The sequence below is a fragment of the Petromyzon marinus genome, chromosome 23, assembly GCF_048934315.1.
Source record: "Petromyzon marinus isolate PM22_M1 ecotype Great Lakes invasive population chromosome 23, UKy_Petmar_22M1.pri1.0, whole genome shotgun sequence".
Lineage (NCBI taxonomy): Eukaryota > Metazoa > Chordata > Hyperoartia > Petromyzontiformes > Petromyzontidae > Petromyzon > Petromyzon marinus.
The window spans coordinates 6,797,686-6,819,365 of NC_133689.1; the positions used below are offsets into that span (position 1 = coordinate 6,797,686).

General features: G+C 45.9%; 1 protein-coding gene across 2 annotated transcripts in view; it reads right to left on the reverse strand.

Moving 5' to 3' along the window:
• Window positions 1-21,058, reverse strand: part of LOC116945244 (protein phosphatase EYA1-like) — a 72,767-nt gene extending 51,709 nt beyond the window's left edge. The window contains exons 1-2 of one of the 2 annotated variants that reach the window (XM_032959582.2): window positions 19,704-21,058; window positions 3,408-3,463 (exon numbers count right to left, since the gene is read on the reverse strand). Coding sequence is in view for 1 of the 2 variants with exons in the window: in XM_076068993.1 (XP_075925108.1) it covers window positions 3,408-3,463; window positions 9,744-9,794 (107 nt within the window). In the remaining variant the exon portion in view is untranslated. Of the gene's footprint in view, window positions 1-3,407; window positions 3,464-9,743; window positions 10,250-19,703 lie in introns of those variants that run through there. The other variant, XM_076068993.1, reaches the window with a different exon arrangement.
• Between the last annotated feature and the right edge of the window lie 622 nt (window positions 21,059-21,680).

The following is a 21,680-nucleotide window of genomic DNA, read 5'->3' on the forward strand; positions in this document are numbered from 1 at the left end:
TTCTGACAAAAAAAGAGCTCTCTAGCTCTAGTGGGCCTTGCCTGGTATAAAATAAAATTAAGTTTTAATGGGGCGTCGAGAAGTGCCCAGTAACCGTTTGTCTATGCCGTGGTTGACTGGCCAAGCGTGGCCAAGACAGATCCACCCAGAGAGTGAGAGAAAGAAATCCCACCAAGCTCTCCACGCTTGCCCACTGTATTACAAAAAAATCAAGAGAGAGAGAAAATGTTTTTACGCCTTTCAGAGCATTATCAGGGGAAATGCAGAATTTCCAAAAAAGTTAAATCTGGTGTGGTGAACGTATTCTGTGCCAACCGAACATAGGATGAATGTTCGCAAACATGTACGCGGCCATGATAAATGGGGGTTCTGTTAATAATATATTTTCTCTCCCACAGATATGTATGAATTACTTTCATGTACTGAGCTAAACAAAGTTTCTTTGCCACCTGCGTTAAAATGTGTGTTTTTGTATATATGTACCGTGTCACATTTTATTACTTGCCAATTCCTTTTTTTTTCAACAACAAATATCACCGTTGTGCTTAGATACGCACCTGGTATTATAATAACTCTTAAGTGCTCTGGTTGAAATGTCTCTGTGTTTTGAGTTTTTAATAGCAAGTGACCGAATATTCGTCAAACATTTAAGTCACTGATGAACCACACTCAGGTTTGGTACATATGGAATAAATCATATTTCTGTTGTCTAAATTTAAGCCCTGTTATTCACAACGGTGACTTGAAATGGCCTAAAAACTCGCCACCATCACAGCTTAAAAAAAAAAGATTTTTGCAACGATGTTAGAGAGTGTCGTACAATTGTTGAAGATCAATACATTCGAAACTTTGGTTTTCGGTCAATTTAACATCACAATTTCAAGAAATGAAATGGCCAGGTTAGAAATCAGCAGGTTTGACCAAACAAAGACATGATGCCTAACATTGCCAAGTTAAACAAGACTAATCTACGGTTACCATAATGCACCTTTTTTTAAAATTATATATACAGTTTATAATAAAGTGTTCACTGAACAACCGAAGCTGTTCTTCCTCCGTTGAAGGAGCGCAGACCACAGTGGTTCACTTTGCATTCCTCAAAGTGTTCCAATAAACACACGGAACAGTGACCTATGAAGCCACTTACGTAGGGTGCGAAAGAAGTCAAACATACACACTCTTGTCTTGTTGGTCACACCGGGATGAGTGCTCGTCATTAGGCACGTTTCCTCAAGACAAACCCCGCGTCTAAGGTCAAATGTTAACAATAATAATTTGCGCAAATGATGAACGTAGGTAGCTAATTCCATTGGTTTTAATAAAGTAATGCACTGCGGTGGGTTTACGCACAAGTTGACATAACAAGCTATAAATGGAAATCATACCGGTCCTTGAATCACACTCCTGGCTTTTCATGTACACGCTGGGCATCGCAACGAAATCTGTGTCATTGTTTTCTTAATCCCTCCTGACCTTGCTCCAAGGGGCCTCTCCGATATTATCTCGCTGCTGCTGTTTGTGCCGCTTTCATCTGCTAATAATAAAGGCACGGAGTGATGCATCAATCCAGTTGGATTATTCACGCTCGCAAAACATACCGACGAATTGAATTGTGTGTGTGTGTGTGAAATTAGAACATTATATGGCCGTGTTGCATTTAAGCCCACGGAGAGCAAACTGCGCTAAGGTGCGTGAGTGGGTGGTGTGAGTGGGTGGTGTGAGTGGGTGGGGTGAGTGAGTGTGTGAGTGGGGTGAGTGGGTGGTGTGGGTGAGTGGGTGGGTGGGTGAGTGGGTGGGGTGAGTGGGTGGTGAGTGAGTGGGTGGTGTGAATGGGTGGGTGGGGTGAGTGAGTGGGGTGAGTGGGTGGTGTGGTTGAGTGGGTTGGTGGGTGAGTATGTGGTGGGTGAGTGGGTGGTGAGTGAGTGGGTGGTGTGGGTGGGTGGGGTGAGTGAGTGTGTGAGTGGGGTGAGTGGGTGGTGTGGGTGAGTGGGTGGGTGGGTGAGTGGGTGGGTGAGTGGGTGGGTGAGTGAGTGGGTGGTGTGAATGGGTGGGTGGGGTGAGTGAGTGGGGTGAGTGGGTGGTGTGGTTGAGTGGGTTGGTGGGTGAGTATGTGGTGGGTGAGTGGGTGGTGAGTGAGTGGGTGGTGTGAGTGGGTGGGGTGAGTGGGGTGAGTGGGTGGGGTTAGTGAGTGTGTGAGTGGGGTGAGTGGGTGGGTGAGTGGGTGGTGAGTGAGTGGGTGGTGTGAGTGGGTGGGTGGTTGAGTGGGTGGTGAGTGGGAAGGTGGTGTGGGTGGGTGGTGTGAGTGGGTATTGTGAGTGGGAGGGTGGTGTGAGTGGGAGGGTGGTGTGAATGAGTGAGTTGGTGGTGGGTGGTGAGTGAGTGGTGTGAATGAGTGAGTTGGTGGTGGGTGGTGAGTGAGTGGTGTGAATGAGTGAGTTGGTGGTGGGTGGTGAGTGAGTGGTGTAATTGGGTGGTGTGAGTGAGTGGTGTGAGTGAGTGAGTGGCATATTAGTTGCCCTACTATTTTAGCATCCTACCAGTGCAGAGAGCACATCATGCCTGAAAGAGACCTCAAAATATAATGCAGTTTTATTTTATTTGAACCCAATAACTTTTAATTGAACTGACAACAGCTATGTGGGTGTCCAAGCCAATGTCAGGGACATTTGACCGTCTTTCGACACGGCTTGCCTCTTTCGATTTACTTGCGTCCAACTTGCAACCAGGGATAGCATTCCTTCGCGGCAAATACAAAAAGACATCAGCGCCGTGTAACCATGTGCAATCGGCATCTCCTTACGGAAGTAAACTCATTTATCCGGTGGTGATGCTGCGTCGGCAGTGGTGCACAAGCACACATTACCAAGCACAAAACCTCAACACATTCGTGAATAACACTTGCGCTAAAAAGGGAAAAGTTTACAATGGGCGATGTTTCACCGCACCGCGTGTTGTACGATGGAGCTTGGCCATTGCCTGACGCGTCGCCTCTGATATCTCCCCCCCCCCACCCCCCCCCCCCTTTTAACGCCACAGTGTTATTGAGGAATGTGTTGAGTTTTTTTCGTGCGTTGTTCTCGTTGTCAAAGTGTGGCCCGTGGAGTAAATCAAGTTTCCTTCCACGGGCTTAACAAATGGAAATATGAGGTGGTGGTGGGGGGGGGGGGGTCCTTGTTCTGGGCTGTGCCGTGTAAGAGGGGCATGACATTTCGCGACGCCAACATGAACTTTTTTTTTATTTTGCATCAGTTTCATTGACATACAGGTGACCGAGGAAAAAAATCAAACTACAGGTAGGCATTATTTTTGGGGATGTCACCTCTAACGTCCACCGTAGGTGCGCTGGACTTGTTTTGCAACGTTCATCGCCGACCGCGCTAAAGCGGAGGTGCAGCCGGGGCCCTTACCAGAAGGAGCTGTCGTGAAGGTCATTGGTTTGGCCGCCGGAGTTTCCCGACGTGGCCTGGGATGAGATAGGGAAGAGGTAGTGAGGAGATAAAGAGGTGGGGGAGGTTGGGGATAGCCATTTGGAATGGGAGAGGGGATGAAGGGGTGGGGGGGGGGGGTGTTAGCCATGTCTTAGATTGATCGAGCAGCAATCCTTTACTTAATCAGACTGATATCCCGATAACAAGTGCTTTTGAACTATGCCCTGTGCCGCATAGAATGTATCGTAATTGAATTTCAGTCATACATTATCATTTAACACCAATGCTAGTTGTTGCACGTTTCGTTTTGATAGGGGGTTGCTGACGATGTTTGAACTATTGCTTTAGATGTGCACCCGACTGGACGTCTGTGAAAAAGGGCTTCGGAGTTCATCGGATTTTTTCCGGGATAAATAAAAGATTCTGATTCTGATCCGTTACCCAGGTCTCCGTTGGAAAAGATACATTTCATCTTAATGGGCTCTCACCTGGTTTAAATAAAGTTGACAATGATGATGACAATGATAATGACATTGATGATTGAATGACATGTAGACACTTATTCTGTCTCAGATAATTATAATAATAAATTCTAATTTTCACACCTTTGTCAATTCACTCCTGAATAAAGGACTCTTGGTCGTGGATATTTTTGTTTGCCATGCTTCACCATGCTGGTCAGTGTGGGTTGCTGAAGGGGCAGAATCCAGGTACAGGTTCACACATCACCACTGATGTCAGCCGTGGCTGGGAATCAAACTAAGGTCACCGGGTTCACTACGCGAAACCGCTCCTCCAAAAGCTACCAATACACTCCTTTGTAAATACACAGGCTGAGCCACTTATAGATACCCCGCTGATTTCTTATGAGTCTTTTCCTGTCTTATTAATAGGCCATTGAATCCGTATAGTGAATGATATGGCTCCAACTCTTACATAGGAATAGAATGAGGAAGGTGGTCGCAAGGATTGAGAGACGTGCATCTGTGGCACACACACAAAGACAAAGATCCCCCCTTTAGCCTACATTTTTTTGGGGAAAGTGCGGTTAGCGAGCACCCATGACGGGTGGCAAGGCGCATGAGGAGGTAAGTGGCCAGCACCACGCCCAGTGGCGATGTTTGCATACAGCACCAGGTACTTATTTTGAGGCTGAGTAAGCCTAGAGGAGGCCCAGGACCAGTTCAGATAATCATCGCTGGTGTCGGCCGTGAGCGGGAATCGAATTCCGGTCGCCGGGTTCGTAACGCAGCGTGCTAACAGTCACACCACCCGCTCCTCACACACACACAAATACACTTATTTACACAAAGAGAAAGCTCCCCTGTATATCCTGTAACAGACTGCTGGGGCAAGTTCTGTTAGTCAGCACCAGTGTAGGCCGGCACGGCTCACGTACAAAGTACTAATTTTAGGCTGATTCGACTTAGGGGAGGCCCAGAACCGATTCACATAATCGTCGTTGGCGTTGGCCGTGAGCGGGAAACGAACTCGGGTAGCCGGGTTCGTTGTGCAGCGCGCTAACGAGTAGCAAAGTAGACAGACATGTAGCTACACATGTAGTAGTAGCTACGGGCCCCGCACTTTCAAGGGCCCCGCGCTAAATGCTTTCAAGCTATCAATTCCGGGTTCAGTGATTCTGCACTTGCTCTATCACTATAGTACTATACCGCCTTCAACTTTTATGAACGACTGGGTGTTTAAGGTTAGCGATTTCTCATATTATCTGGCTGTACAGCAAATGAAAAAATACAATTGCTTTACCATGCAAGTTTAAAATGAATGTTTCAATATATATTTTAAAAAATTTAGGGCCCCTTTACAACATATGCTACAGGCCCCGTACTAGCTTAATCCGGCACTGTCGCTAACCGCTACACTACCGCGCCCTTCCTCCCCCCCCCCCCCCCAAAACACACACGCAATTTTACGAAACGTACACATTGCTGCGATGGGCAAGACGCGCACGCTAAAACAAAAAAAAAACGAAGGCTACCGGTAACAGGTAACCGGAGCGGATTGGATCGGTTGGCGTGAATTCGCCAGGGTTCAGGTCAGCTCAGAGGAATGCCTTTCATGCGTTGGGGCGGCAGCTCGCTGGGCCGGCTGACCCCAGCTGACCCGGAGAAGTGATCGCGGACAATGAACTCTCTCCCCCTCCCCCCTGCGCGTGGATCGCTTTACCTGTTTTGTTTGTGGACACGCTTCATTGTTGCTTCTCTTCCCTTTGAAAAGCTCGAAGATGTCAAGTGTGTGTGCGTCTGTGAAGGCCAATATGTGGGGAAAGTATCAGGATTGAGAGTCGAAGTCAATGCGTTTGGTCTAGTCGCGAGTGGTTGATATATTTTTTGAGGTTGCCTAGATGTATTTATCAGCCAAAATACATTTCAGTTTTAAGAAACGCCTTAATATTATTGCCCTTTTGCGGGCATCGCACGTACCCGTCTCTTTGTGTGTAAATGTTTAATACTTAACGAATATTTTACAATGATCATTGAGCGGGGTCGCGGGGGTGGATCAGTAGAAGTTAGCGCACTGCACCTACGAACCCGCTATGTTGAGTTCGATTCATGGCCACAGTTGACATCAGTGGCGAGTGATGTCTGAAGTGGTCCCGTGGGTGAGTTTTAACAAAGCATACTGACCAGCGTGGTGAAGTATGGTCAAACAACCCCCATAATTGACATGGTGTGATGAGGCCTTCTGTCAACAGTAGGTTGACAAAGGTCTGTAAATTATTGTTATTACTAACATATGTTTTGCCTTGAAAAAATATAAGTTAATTATAGTTTTTATATTTTTACAAGTATCTTATGTTTTTATTATGGCCAAGCAAAGACATTCAGTTTTGACCATTTTAAAAATGTTATACTCAATTCTTTAAATCTAATAACATTGTACCCTGCACCTTGTATTTTGACAGATCTTCCTTTTAAAACAACATACTTTGAGTATATATATACACAAACACTTCACGCACATGGCAGTAGATGCATGCAATTGTCAGAATAATCTACAAATGTTCAACAAATTATTTGGTGATGCTGCTGCTGCGTTGGCAGTGGTGCACACGCACAATTAACACAAAAAACTCAACACGTTTGTAAATTACAAGGACTAACAAAGAAAAAAATATGTGACGTTTCGGGTAATGGTCCTTCTAAACAAAAAAGTAATATATTTTTTTACGTGCTACGAAGAAGGGCCATTGCTTGAAACGTCGCCTGCTATGTATTTCAATTTTGAAGGCGGCGCTATCGACAAAAAAAACTTAGTTGACTTTTTGTTGTTATTTTCAAAATGAAAAAAAAAGGAAGCACATTGTCCAACGCAGAGTGACCCACGCGTATGCATACAACAAACAGCTCGATCAAATCCACGTACTCGTAAATAGCCGCGAGATGATGGCTCAGTATGTTTTGCGTTCTCCGTCGTGCGCACGCTGTGTTCTGTCTCTGGGGATGAATGCAAACGCAGATGCAAATACAGCTGTGGCCACACACGCCTGAGGCACGTGGCAGGTGAACATTGCTAATATGCCAGGGCAGGTGTGCCCTGTCTATTTGAGTGCAAACATTATAAGCTCTTTGATATTATAACTCTGCTTTGGCGATGCGGAGGGGTGGGTGGGGGGGGGTTGCGGGAAATGCTGGAGGTGATCGTGAACTTCATCGTGGCTGGCAGGGCCTCGCAAAGCGCGAATGTGGGCCAGCAGTTCTAGTGGTGACATTGACGCCATCGGCGAGTATGGTACACATTGTATAGGCCGAGTTGACATCAGAACGTGAGAAAGATTATAAACGAGGGGGGAGGGGAGGAGGGGGTGGGGGGGAGGATTCTGGTCCATCCAGCTCACTCCGTTGTGAGCGGCATCAGGAGGGAAAAATTCGTTTGAAGAATGTTCCTCTCTCTTAAATATGAGGCAAGATGAATCCACTCTTTCCCGTGGCAGTGACACCATTGAGCCTTGTAAGAACGATCACAAGGCGGGCTCAAGGGGAACACGAAGCAATCCGATAATAATAATGAGCGCAGAAATCGCCCGCTGTGAGTTCCCTCATCACGCGTTGTAGTTTCGCGCGCATATAAATTGATGATGACTGCAGCGAGAGGATATATATATATTTCCTCGTAAGTGTAATGTTTCGCACGCGAATTCTTTTTTTTTGATTGCGCAATTTTAAAACGAGGAACGCACGCGCTTGAAAACGGGACCATTTTGCGATGTAGCACCGTGCAGTTGTCTGCAAGCGAGGTGATACTGAACGGCACAGCGCAACAGTAACCCCCAGCATGCTTCACATGTCCAGAATTATGCTCGCGCACATTCTGCACGTAGCATTGTGAAAACCACAAGCTGAAAAGAAAAACCTGCTTGGTATTGTGACATTATTAAAATGTAGGAAGCGGAAGGAACAGGTTCGCTGCATGCCGGTTTCACAATTGATCCTCATGGCGGTATAACCCGGGGTACCAAATAATAAAAAATGCCCGAGGCAATTACATATTTTCTTTCTGGGCCAGTATTTTTTCCAGGGGTGTTACTTAACTCCGCGACTGGGATAACCGATCAATCCGAAATCGGTGCCACACTCCGTGACGAACAAAACGCCAAACATGAGCATGAAAAAATCCATTATCGAACAATTCAACTTCGAATAGTGCATCGCGCACAGCTCGTCGAAATGAGTCGATTGCCTCGTCGCCGACCATCAACAGACTCAAAATGACTGCATCACGGACATTATGCGAGAGCCGGGGTTACTGTGGTACCCCGGGGTGCCGCCATGAGGCTCATTTGTTGGGACTCATCAGAACAGTACAGCCATCAATGCCTTTTGCTGCCATTTTTGAGATAAAATATGAGAGCATCTACTCAGATGAGACTATGGAGACGCTGAAGAGCCTTGAGACTAAGTGGAGCATTTCCTGGCTAAATAAAATCCATTGTCATTCACTACATTTGCTACACGCCCCTGCTGGGCATCTGTGAAGAAGAGCTTAATAGGTCATCGGATTTCTCCAGGATTAATAAAGTTTCTGACTCTGGTAAAGGTTCTGAGGTGCCGTTCGACAAAGCCTCTGTATATATCTTGGGTCTGCCAGCGGGATTTATGATGCTTCAACACCGCAACCGAGCACCAAATATCGCGTATCCGATTAACGGAGTGGCAACATTCTATCTTGAAGAAAAATCCTGGAAATATTTGAAACCCCTCCGTCAATCCATTGCTGGACGGAGGCCTCCCCATCTCGTGCTGATTATGGGGGTTGCTTGGCCCTACTTCACCACGCCGGTTGTTGTGAGTTCTCGAAGGTGGTGGGGCGGGGGGGGGTGCAGATGACCAGCTCAGGTATCGCTCGCCACTGATGTTAGCCACAGCTGGGAATCAAACTCAGATGTATTGCAGTATCATTCTATTGTATGCATGTTGAACTTCTTTCGCGCCGTACGTAGCCATCCGTGCTAATCGGAGGCGCGGGGGAAGGACAACAAATTAAACACTAAAAAAAGCAGTTCTAAAGAAATGAGTTTCAAATCTAGATTTAAAAGCGCATAGCTCCAGTCGCTTCCTAATATCGTGCGGGAAGAGCGTTCCAGACGGCCGCAGAAGTGCATCTGAAAGCGCGCGATGCGGTGACCGCCGTCTTTGTTCGAATGGCTAAGCCAGAAGTCGCTGCTGCGAGGATGACAGCGGTCAGCAAGACGGGCGGGTTCTCAGCGACAGTTCACCAACCACTACGTCGACGATAATAACGATACCACCAGCGATAATAACGAAACCACCAACGATAATAACGATACCACCAGCGATAATAACGATACCACCAACGATAATAACGATACCACCAACGATAATAACGATACCACCAACGATAATAACGATACCACCAACGATAATAACGATACCACCAGCGATAATAACGATACCACCAACGATAATAACGATACCACCAACGATAATAACGATACCACCAACGATAATAGCGATACCACCAACGATAATACTGATACCACCAGCGATAATAACGATACCACCAGCGATAATTACGATACCACCAACGATAATAACGATACCACCAGCGATAATAACGATACCACCAACGATAACGAGACCACCAACGATAATAACGATACCACCAACGATAATAGCGATACCACCAACGATAATACTGATACCACCAGCGATAATAACGATACCACCAGCGATAATAACGATACCAACAGCGATAGTAACGATACCACCAACGATAATAACGATACCACCAACGATAATAACGATACCACCAGCGATAATATCAACAGCACATCACCTGGGGCCCAATTTTTGGCAGTGCTTCCAGCCACGACGCGTGGGCAATCATTCTTCAGCGCCAAACGTTGGCTGTGAGGCCCAAGTGCAGCCAACAGATGTATTGGCCCTGCTGCAAGAAGCAAACGGGGCGAGTTCCCTGCCTACCGGCCCCACACTGCAGCCCAGTGCCGGATTATCCTTCTACGGGTCCCGCACTTTCAAGGGCCCCGCGCTAAACGCTTTCAAGCTATCAATTCCGGTTCAGTGATTCTGCACTTGCTCTATGACTATAGTACTATACCGCCTTCAACTTTTATGAACGCCCGGGTGTTTAAGATTAGCGATTTGTCGTATTATCTGTCTGTATAGCAAATAAAATTAAAATACAATTACTTTACTGTGCAAGTTAAAAATGTACGTGTTTGAATATAAACGTGCGCTATGCATTTATTTATTTATTTAGGACCCCTTTATGTTATAGGCCCCGCACGAGCTTAATCCGACACTGCCCCCCCCCACCTCCGTTCTAGTTCTACAGTACTCTTAACACACCTTCCGTATTCCCCCTGGTCCTTGATCTCTACCCCCACCACTACCACCCACCGCCTCCCCGAGCGCATGAGGTGCGAAAGGCGACGATTAACCCCCACCCCCACCCTCTCTGCGCGCCTGCACGCACCCAACACAAACTCTCACGACTCAACCGCACCCTTGCGGCAAAAAAAACATTAAACAGCCCCCAACACACACAACACACACAACACAACACGCCTTGCTAAACTCGTGCGCGTGTGGGTGTTTTGCGGTGAGCTGTAAAGCGCTATCATTTAAAGTGTTATTTGTCTTTTCCGTATTTTGTGAAACTTGTCAAGGTAGAGATTATATTCTTAGTTTTTTCGGTAAAGTCACGTTATTTTGTTGTTTCTCTTCAACGTGACTTTACCGAAAAAACTAAGAATATGAATTACTGCAGTCACGAAAGCTTTAAATCAAAATTTAAGGTAGAGATTGTTGTTGTTGTTGTTTTAATGTGTTTATGCGAAGCGTATTCAGGGGTCAATGCTTAGTGTTGTTTGTATTTACGTCTCTGTTGCATTAATGTCAACCCCTTATCAGTGCCCTACCTTATTACAGACTAATTCAGACCTTAATGGTCACCCCGTGCCCCTTATACATCTCAACGTTCATCCTACAAAGTCCCATCACAAGGGGGATACACACAAATACTCACCACTAGTACACTCACCACTACAAACCTGTCAACCCCTTATCAGTGCCCTACCTTATTACAGACAAATTCAGACCTTAATGGTCACCCCGTGCCCCTTATACATCTCAACGTTCATCCTACAAAGTCCCATCACAAGTGGGATACACACAAATACTCACCACTAGTACACTCACCACTACAAACCTGTAAACCCATTATCAGTGCCCCTACCTTATTACAGACAAATTCAGACCTTATTGGTCACCCCGTGCCCCTTATACATCTCAACGTTCATCCTACAAAGTCCCATCACAAGGGAGAAACCCAAACAAATACACAAAATTGTGCCCACATTGAAACGGCTGTACGGCGTATGGACCTGCAAACTCAATTCCCCTGCAACAAGAATACGGGGTAAACCATGTGGGTTGACAGCTGTGCTTTTAGACTAACTCGGGAATGAATCCGTTTCGCATGGGGTAACTCATACGTGCGTCCAAACGGAGGAAAACTTCCATAATGTACGATGGTCTAGAAAAGTTTCGAGTTGCTACCACACAGTGAGGTTCGGGTAATTTTAGTTAATTCCATCGCTTGCATTACTGTGGGGGGGGGGGGGGTTACAGTTCCAGTGATTTAAATTCTTGACAAAAAGCAGTCTACGTGCCACTCCGTGTACGTGCCACTCCGTGTACGTGCCGCTGGGTGTACGTGCCACTCCGTGTACGTGCCACTCCGTGTACGCGCCGCTGGGTGTACGCGCCGCTGGGTGTATGTGCCACGCAGTCCACCGAATATCTTTTAGCGAGTAACTGGGGGAGAAAAACGCGTCAGCGGTACTGTTCACAAACCAATAATAAAAAAAAACCACACACAGTACGTGTATTCGTAGAGACAAAAGCACGGAGTTGTGCTGACGCCAATGTGCTTTCACGTGTCACCGTAATGACTTTGAGACTTGTGGAATTGTTCACCGCCTGCGAGACGAGACCACGTGGAGCTCTTCGATTCGTAACCGTGTCCGTGACATTGCACATCTTCCCAGCCACCTCGTATTTACGGTACCCGCATCGATGTTGTTGCTATTTTCTTCTTTCTAAAACGACCCAGACATTTGCGAGTGCGTCCTGTCTTACTTTCTGGTGCGTCTACTTCTAATCCAGACAATCGGGCAATGGTAATAATGTCTTACGTGAACTGAACTTGATTCAGTTCGACACTTGAGCATCTTCAATGCATTTTTTTTATTTTACACGCTTTTATTTAACTCACTCTGTCTGTTGTTGTTGTCGTCGTATCTTCAAATCTTGTAACTCAATTTTAACCCACTTCGCAATGTGGTATCGACTGCAAACTTAGTATACTTATGTCACACTATTGACAATACTATATTATATCAATTTTTTTTTTACATTCTTCTTTTAATGGTATGTTTCGGCTTGGGTCTAATTGTCCACGCTAAACTGACGTTGGCTGTAAATCACCAATGCCCCCTTACGTTGTGCCAAGCTTCGCGGCCACTTCCAGGAGTCGTGGAGTTCTACCATCACGAGTACGATACATTTCATTAAAGCGTGTTTTAAAAAAAAGTTATTTTAAAATATTACTTATTACATGAAACAAAACACTGCGTCAAGGATCAGTGAAAATATGCCAGTTATATCGTTTTTTGTTGTTTAATAATTGCAAAATGTTTAGGACAATCATCCACTTTGCCCGTCAAAATGAGGCTACTCATCTAAAACACCGGAAGGTGCAAGAGAGTTAGTGGCATGCCGTTGTCATGGCTTCGAGTACTGCATTTTTTCTACCGTTGTGTTGTGGTTAAGGCCAAGGTTATGATTGTTGCTGCCAGAAGTACAAAAGAAGGTCTCATGTGTTCCACCCCACCGCTGCTGCACGCGCAGGTGATGAGACGCTTTGTTGACACGTAGCAGTGAAATATGCAAATTTCCCAAAGTTGTGTTCACTTGGGCTGCTTGTAACGCACATTTTGTATTGCCTGTGGGAGGCCTACAACAGCTGCTGATGGAAATAAACGTAATTTATCGTCATTTATATTGTCAGTGTCGTTAAGGGGTGTTTATGTGTTGTGTGTGTGTGTATATACGGGGGATTGGTGCAAGTCCATGCTGGAATTTTCTCATACAGACAAGAGAGTATTCACTTCAGGATCATGGCAGCTATCGTCTATTTCTCAACACAGTCTATATACCGTCAGCCCGGCATTTCTCGCAGGCATGCACAAGGACCTGAATGTCCATGTGCAACATGGAAGGAATACATGTCTCTCTGCTTGCCGGACACAAGTCCATACCTGCTAACCCCTTATCAGTGCCCCCTACCTTATTACGGACCAATTCAGACCTTATTGGTCACCCCCGTGCTCCTTATAAATCTCAACGTTCATCCTACAAAGTCCCATCACAAGGGAGAAACACAAACAAATAGATAAAAAAAAATAAGATTATTTTCGCCCGTATTGAAACGGCTGTACATTGTATGGACCTGAAAACATAATTTTCCCCGTACAAGAATACGGGGTAAACCGTACGGGTTGACAGGTATGTAAGTCTTCACTTGGCCATCTGATTGGAGTCGTTGCCCACCCACGTGCTCCTCCTTTAGAGGTGCACCACGGTGGGAAGATGTTAACTACCTCGCCTGGTATACAGGAGGTCGTCAGGCTTGATCCCGACCCTGGCGCCTGTAATACATTTCGAGTTTGCGTCTCTCTCTCTCTCCCCGTGGTCGAGTGAATATCTCTCAGGGACCTCCGGGTTTTCCCTCCGCATTTAAAAAACGTCGTTGCGTTTCGAGTATTTGGCTACTATAAAAGTCAACATGATAAGGCACTTCGTTGGGCCTATCATCTGCGGCCATGTCGCTTTTGAACAAGAACTATTAAGCTCGGTGAGTCTTAACTGGTATAAAAAAATAAACGTGTTTCGTGGTTTAGTTTAGAAATCGCTGGGAGCCGAGTGTGGACTGTACGTGGCGTGTTGGAGAAGCTCAAATCCCAGTCTTCCATTTGGCTGTGGTGGCATGGGTTGTAGTGAGTGTGTGGGTTTGGTGTATCTGGGGGAGCAGTGGCGCAGCTGTTAGCGCTAAGCTGCTCTCCGAACCCGGCGACCCGAGTTCGACTCCCGCTCACGGCCAACACTAGTTGGCGATTAGCTGAACCTATCCTGCCGCACAGCCTCAAATAAGTGCGCACGTGGTTACCAATTTGCGATGATGCAAACGTGTGTACACATCGCCACGAGGCACACAAAGGCGGCCGGGCGTGGTGCGCCCCCTTAATAGGTGTTAGCTAGCAGCACTTGCCCCAACAGGCTGTTGAGGCAATCACAAGCGATCGATGTCTTCGCCTGTAGAGGCGGTGGATACTATTGCAGTTCAATACTGTTCTATTGGAGCTGCGTGAGGAGCGGTGGCGCAGTGGTTAGCACACTGCGCTGTGAAAGTAAGAACCCGAAAAGCCGAGTTCGGGTTCCCGGCTAACATCAGTGGCAAGTGATCCGAGCCAGTCTTGCCTCGACCATACTTCACATGGTGAAGTATGGTAAAGCAACACCAATGACCTACATGGCGTGAAATTCGAGGGCTTCATCTAGCAGTGGATTTATACAAAGGGATGTAACCAATTGGTATATGGTACTCTACATGCCCAGCATTGTGTACCGGATGTATACTTATACTGCGTCATGCTACGCCGCTGTAATGATGTACAAGCCCTTTGTCGATCCACTGCTGGATGAACCCGGCGACCCGAGTTCGATCCCTGCTCACGGCCACTAACGCCAGTAACGCTTATCTGAAGCGGTCCTGGGCTTCCCCTAGGTCGACTCAGCCTCAAATGAGTACCTGGTGCGGTGTGTAGTAAACACCGTAGCTGGGGAGACAAAGGCGGCCGGGCGTGGTGCTGGACAGACTTTAAAGGTGCTCGCGAACAGCACTTGCCCCAACGGTCTGTTAAGGCTATACGGGGAATCTTTGTCTTTGGTGGTGGGGGGGGTGGTGTTTGATAATCATACTTCACGAACAGCGCGGCGGTTCAGATGTCACGACGTGCCACTGACGTTCGCCGTCGACGTTTGGAAGTTCCATCTCGGGTGACCGTGTCACTCATTTCGGAGAGAGCTTTGGTGGTGGTGGTGGTTTATTTGTGTTGCTCTTAGTTCGAAATAAATTTGTTTGAAACTCTCATTTTTCTTTAGGATTGCTTTTCGTCTTTTCGTCTGTCGTCCTTCTCTCCCGCCGCACCTCCGATTAGTGCGGTTGGCTACGTACTCACACAGAGACCCATAGACTCAAACAGAGACCCATAGACTCACGCAGAGACCCATAGACTCACGCAGAGACCCATAGACTCAAACAGAGACCCATAGACTCACAGAGATCCATGGACTCAAACAGAGACCCATAGACTCAGAGACCCATAGACTCAAACAGAGACCCATAGACTCACGCAGAGACCCATAGACTCACACAGAGACCCATAGACTCAAACAGAGACCCATAGACTCACACAGAGACCCATAGACTCACACAGAAACCCATAGACTCAAACAGAGACCCATCGACTCACGCAGAGACCCATAGACTTAAACAGAGACCCATAGACTCACAGAGATCCATAGACTCAAACAGAGACCCACAGACACACACAGAAACCCACAGACTCACACAGAGACCCATAGACTCACACAGAGACCCATAGACTCAAACAGATACCCATAGACTCAAACAGAGACCCATAGACTCACACAGAGACCCATAGACTCAAACAGAGACCCATAGACTCAAACAGAGACCCATAGAGTCAAACAGAGACCCATAGACTCAAACAGAGACCCATAGACTCACACAGAGACCCATTGTCTCAAGCAGATACCCATAGACTCAAACAGAGATCCATAGACACACACAGAAACCCACAGACTCACACAGAGACCCATAGACTCACGCAGAGACCCATAGACTCAAACAGAGACCCATAGACTCACGCAGAGACCCATAGACTCAAACAGAGCCCTATAGACTCACAGAGATCCATAGACGACTCACACAGAGACCATAGATTCACACAGAGACCCACAGATTCACACAGAGACCAACAGACTCACACAGAGAGCCATGGATTCACAAAGTGATCCATAGACTCACACAGAGACCCATAGACTCACACAGAGACCGATGGACTCACATAGAGATTCATAGACTCACACAGAGACCTACAGACACACAGAGACCTACAGACTCACACAGAGATCCATAGACGACTCACACAGAGACCCATAGATTCACACAGATACCCATGGACTCACAGATATCCATAGACTCACAGAGATCCATAAACGACTCACACAGAGATCCATAGTTTGTTGTGCTTCCCCCTGCACCTCCGATTAGCGTGACCGGCTACGTACGGTGTGAACGAAGTTGAACATACATACGCACATTAGTTATATAAGTAGACGATGGATAATTGTTGCCACATTCCAGGTTAGCTTTCCAGCCTTTGCAGAAGATGCTTACAGATTACATCAAGCTCGATCGTAACCTCGATCATGCCCGTCCGTGTGTTAGGTGGGTATTCTTGCTTCCTGTACTGTCAAGCTGTTAATTATAAATGTCCCTTCCTTGCTGGTGGTGCCTTTTTCTGCTTACAAAAATCAAGCGTGAACTTCGGGTCCGTCTTCATATTGCGCTAAGTTTTATATTCGCAAATTATTATTATTATTTAAAAAAACACGTGTTCGTGTACGTGCATGTCTGTGTGCACTCGCCCTCGCGTGTCGTTCCCCGGACCTTAATAGGTGCTCGCTAACAGCACTTGCCCCGACAGTCTGTTAAGGCTATACGGAGAGTGGAGGGATCTTTGTCTTTGTGTGCGCGCCGATGTTAAAAGTGTTTACCACACACCCTCACCTGCTCTAAACAATTAACATGCAAAGCGCACTGTGATAGTATAGTAATGTCTAAACAGTCTCAAGCAATCTTTGCCCCGGTGACAATTTACGACAATACCGTATTTTAAATATTGCCAATGTGTGTGTTGAGTTTTCTTAGCGTGTGCTGGCGATGTATAAGTTTGGACGATTCTATGTTAACTCATTTCTGAAAGAAGTGTTATTTAAATTTGGGGGGGTCGGGGGGGGGGAGTACATGGATGATCAGTGTATTATTGGCGAGCAATAGTTTACATTGGGAAAATACTGCATTACATTCGTATAGAAAATACCGATCTTGAATGCATACATTTCAACCCCTTATCAGTGGCCTACCTCATTACAGACAAATCCAGACCTTATTGATCAACCCCCTGCCCCTTATACACTGCAACGTTCATCCTACAAAGTCCCATCACAAGGGAGAAACACAAACAAATAGACACATTTTTCTTGCCCGTATTGAAACGGCTGTGCGCCGTAAGGACCTGCAAAACTCAATTACCCCGTACAAGAATACTGGGTAAACCGTACGGATTTATAGCTCTGTGAATGTCGCCTATCAGCCAAACGATTGGTATTAGTTAATCAAAAACATATCCAACGTGCAAGCATTGTAATCAAATACACGCTTCCCACATGTATATTACATTTTTGAAAATGCAATGCAGTAAGTAACATTATATTGTACGTTGAATTTCTTTCGCACCGTACGTCGCCAACCATGCTCAGCGGAGGTGCATATCGCAATGTGCTCAGTAGTTAAATGCAAGCGTGTTACGTTCGTATACACATATATATCCATGCATGTGTGACGTTACCATATTTTGGCTGATGGTAAAACTGTCACACACGTCTGTTTGAAGAGAATATCTTTCAATGCATATGTTGCTTGTACATTTGACATATTCATTCGGCGTGTTGTGTGCGCCAAATGCACAACATATCTGCGTTATAAAAAGAAAAAAAACACTTAGTTGCATTGAATGGGCAGTTGTTGCACGTTAGCACGTTTAGGTGTGCAGGCGTTGAACGCTAGAGAGCACATATCGATATATACACATACGTAAGATTGGTCCGTACTATAGAAGTACGCTATGTCCTTTTTAACACATCTATTTCAGAGCTCACGGAGATAAAAAAAAAACGAAACAGATTATATTATTTTGGGCAAAAAAGCAGCGCATACGCAGATAAATGGAGTTACAAGATTATAAAGAGATAACGACACAATGTGACGATATTCACAATAGATTTTGGGTCAGATCACGTAGGTAAAATGTATGTTGTACAACCTCATTCACCCGACGCAGACAACGATTACGAATCATACTATTGATTCGTAATCTGCATACTATTTATTCGTAATCTACATACTATTGATTCGTAATCTACATACTATTGATTCGTAATCGTGACTCGGCACGGTTACGACCCCGATTGCATTGGCATCAGTGCCAGATTCAGCTAGTACGGGGCCTGTAGCACGTGTTATAAAGAACCCCAAATTTTTTAAAAAAACGTAAATATTAAAACACAAATGTGTAACTTGCATAGTAAAGTAATTGCATTTTTTCATTTGCTTTACGGCCAGATAATACTACAAATCGCTAACCTTAAACACTCAGTCGTTCATAAAAGTCGAAGGCGGTATAGTACTATAGTGATAGAGCAAGTGCAGAATCACTGAATCGGCATTGATAGCTTGAAATCGTTCAGCGCGGAGCCCTTGAAAGTGCGGGGCCCGTAGCTTCATGTGTAGTAGCTACTACACGTGTAGCTACTTGTGCTACTGGGATGATCCGGCACTGATTGACATGTTTTCTGAAAGCAACGCAGCAGCAAACTGTTGTTACCGCCTGCAAAGTTAAGCAATCGTGTTTTTGTTATTTGTGCCGTTTGACCTTAAAATACCCGCCCGTGCGATGTAACAACACACTGCAATATTTCTCTACCAAAGCAGAATTTGCACTTGAGTGTAATTTACTTTCCACGCGTGTCCATGGCGATTCTACGATGCATGCATGCATACAAGGTAGACACTGCAAGCTTTTAAACATTCCCATTATACTACGACTACAACTACGCCAATCGCAATGATCAGTGCGAAGGGTCTTGACGTGTAGCTTGTACACGTTAATGTATAGTTGTGCTAACGGTAGGACGACTTTTAAGTCAAAATGTGATGACGCCTTCCCACTGGTTAGTGGAGCACACTGCATCGTGATAAAACAGCCTTAAAAAAATCACCACGCTGTAAGTGAGTTGAGCATTTTTTTTAAATATAAAGGCTACTTGCACCTTCACGTTAACTTCAAAATCGATTATTAATACTGTCATTCAATATCGGCTGATCAATGTTTAGTTTTCAACATAACGTATTACGACGATAATGCAAAGCATCGAGGCACATGCCCATGCGGGTAACATTCCAAACATTTCAACATTATAGCAATCCTAACACGCATACATAACCACATTCACCAAACACAAATGGCCATTTGGCAAGACAAATATTAGAAAATCCGTTCAGCTGAGGATCTGGAGTTGGCTCCCTACAAGTAAACCATATCCACATGCAACATTTCGAACCACGTTGACTTGACCGTCACACAGAGAGAGAGAGAGAGGGGTCAGGCTTGTTACTGAATTGCAATTTCCAAAGACCTGCACAACGGACACGGCTCCAGTGTTTATTGTCAGAAGTATATAAGATTACCTTACACGCAGGACATAACCGTTCGCAAATAGCGCTGGCAATAACAAGAATAGAGTAAGTTCTGAGAGGTGTGTGTGTGTGTGCTCATGTGCCTACCAAAGTCGGACGTGGTGTCAGAAGCGTGGGTCAGTCCAATGAAGTCCCATTTGGGGGCGCGGGGGGCGGGCGGGGGGTGTGTGGAAGAATTCCTCCAAGCTGCGCTTCAGTTTACTCAAGTAGGCGGTAGATCGAAGACCTTGTTTACGGAATGATAATCGGAAGAAGAAGAAGAAGAAAATAATAATAACGCTCGTAATATAAACGTAGAAAACGATCAAAGTCGCGTCGTCAATCTTGAACCGACCGTCCGAGCTGACGAAGAGACTGCAATTGATCGCACTGCGGCTTCGCAATCGTTATCCATCCATGGTATTCGTTCCCATTAATCGCTCTCTTGCTCTCACTCTGTTCTTTACAAATGTTTAAAGCCCCCTCGCGTCTTCTCGATTCATTCGTATATTCTCCTTCCCGGTGTTTTCCTTCCATGCATTGTGATGCCACTCTTTGTACGACGTAGTTTTTTTTTCCTTTCTCTCGCTCTCTCTTCCCACCCCCCCTCTCTCTCTCTCACTCCATTGCGCCTCTCTTGACGCGATATCTCCTTTCTTCCATTCCTCACAGCGACAAATTTGGGACACGTCTCGTCTTCCCCCTATCCCCTCGCCTCGCTTATTCCGCTTGCTTTATCTCCGCCTGTAGCTTTCTGCCCGCCTCTCTCTCTCCCGCTGAGCGCAGATGGAAAGCTTGTTCGTCTGCGAAGTGAAACACATTTTTAAGGTGCGGGGGGAGGAGGCTAGGATGGAGGGTGGGAGCTGGCAAGAATGAAGGGCGGAGGTTGATTTTCCTTTTGGAGGTGGTGGTGGTGGGAGGCGGTGGTGGGAGTGGCATGAGGTTACAGGCCTCTCCAGCGTCGTTAAGAATCCAGTCAGCTTGTTGGAGATTATTATAAGTTCGTGGGCCGTCCGATAACTTTTGTACGTGCACAGCATATGGACAAAACACATCTCAACCATTGAGTTGATTTCAGGTTAAAGCCCATGGAGCTAAGCGGCCCGTCTTGTTTTTCATTCAATGGTAGCAAGCATCTTCTTTGGTTCTTTCGGTAAGGTCACGTAGAATGAGAATAAAATAATAAAATAACACGATAAAATTCTCACGACGTTTCGGCCACAACGCAAGCGGCCGTCTTCAGGTGAAAGGTACAGACCTGTCGGGACGACAGAGCTTCAATGAACGCTGCTAAGATTCGTAGCGACTTTTTAGCTGGTTGGGAGAAGTGAGGCACCTTGACAAAGGGGTTTGCATATCAAATAGCTGAAGGATTAGCTTGTGACTGGCCACAGGAATGGCTATGTTAAAGTCAAAACCTACACATCCACAGAGGCAACTAGTAATTTAGCATTGAAATAGCTCAGGGATTAGCTTGTGCAAATAGCTGAGGGATTGTGACCTTACCGAAAGAACCAAAGGAGATGAATCCTTGCAGTCACGAAAGCTTTAAATCGAAAGGTAACAAGCATACTACGTGGGAAGGGAGAGTTTTGCAGGGGGTTGTACAAAACTAAAGCAGGGATATGTTACGAGCGTGGCTAATAACCAGACACACAGATAGCACTCGGGAGCAGATCAACCACAAGGGGTAAACCCATAGTGTCAGCTGGCTGTCAAGTGCCTCATGTGAATGCATGACGACAGTTTTTTTTTTGCCCGGACGGTGGCCACCTGAGAAGGGAAAGGCCATAGTCACATCACCATGTCATCTCGGCATTGTTTCATCGAGTGAAGGAACATGGCCTCTGACCAGCATACTCCACACTCACGATAACCGAGCTTATAACAGTTGAGCCTTCATAAATGTACATAGTATTTACTAAAGGTGCCAGCCCAGAGGTAGAAGCTAGACGTGTTGATGCCCCGGAGCAAGCAGTGCCAGATTGTCCTAATAGCAAAAGTAGCTACACATGTAGTAGTAGTAACTACACATGTAGTAGCTACTACACATGTAGTAGATACTACACTTGGAGCTACTACATG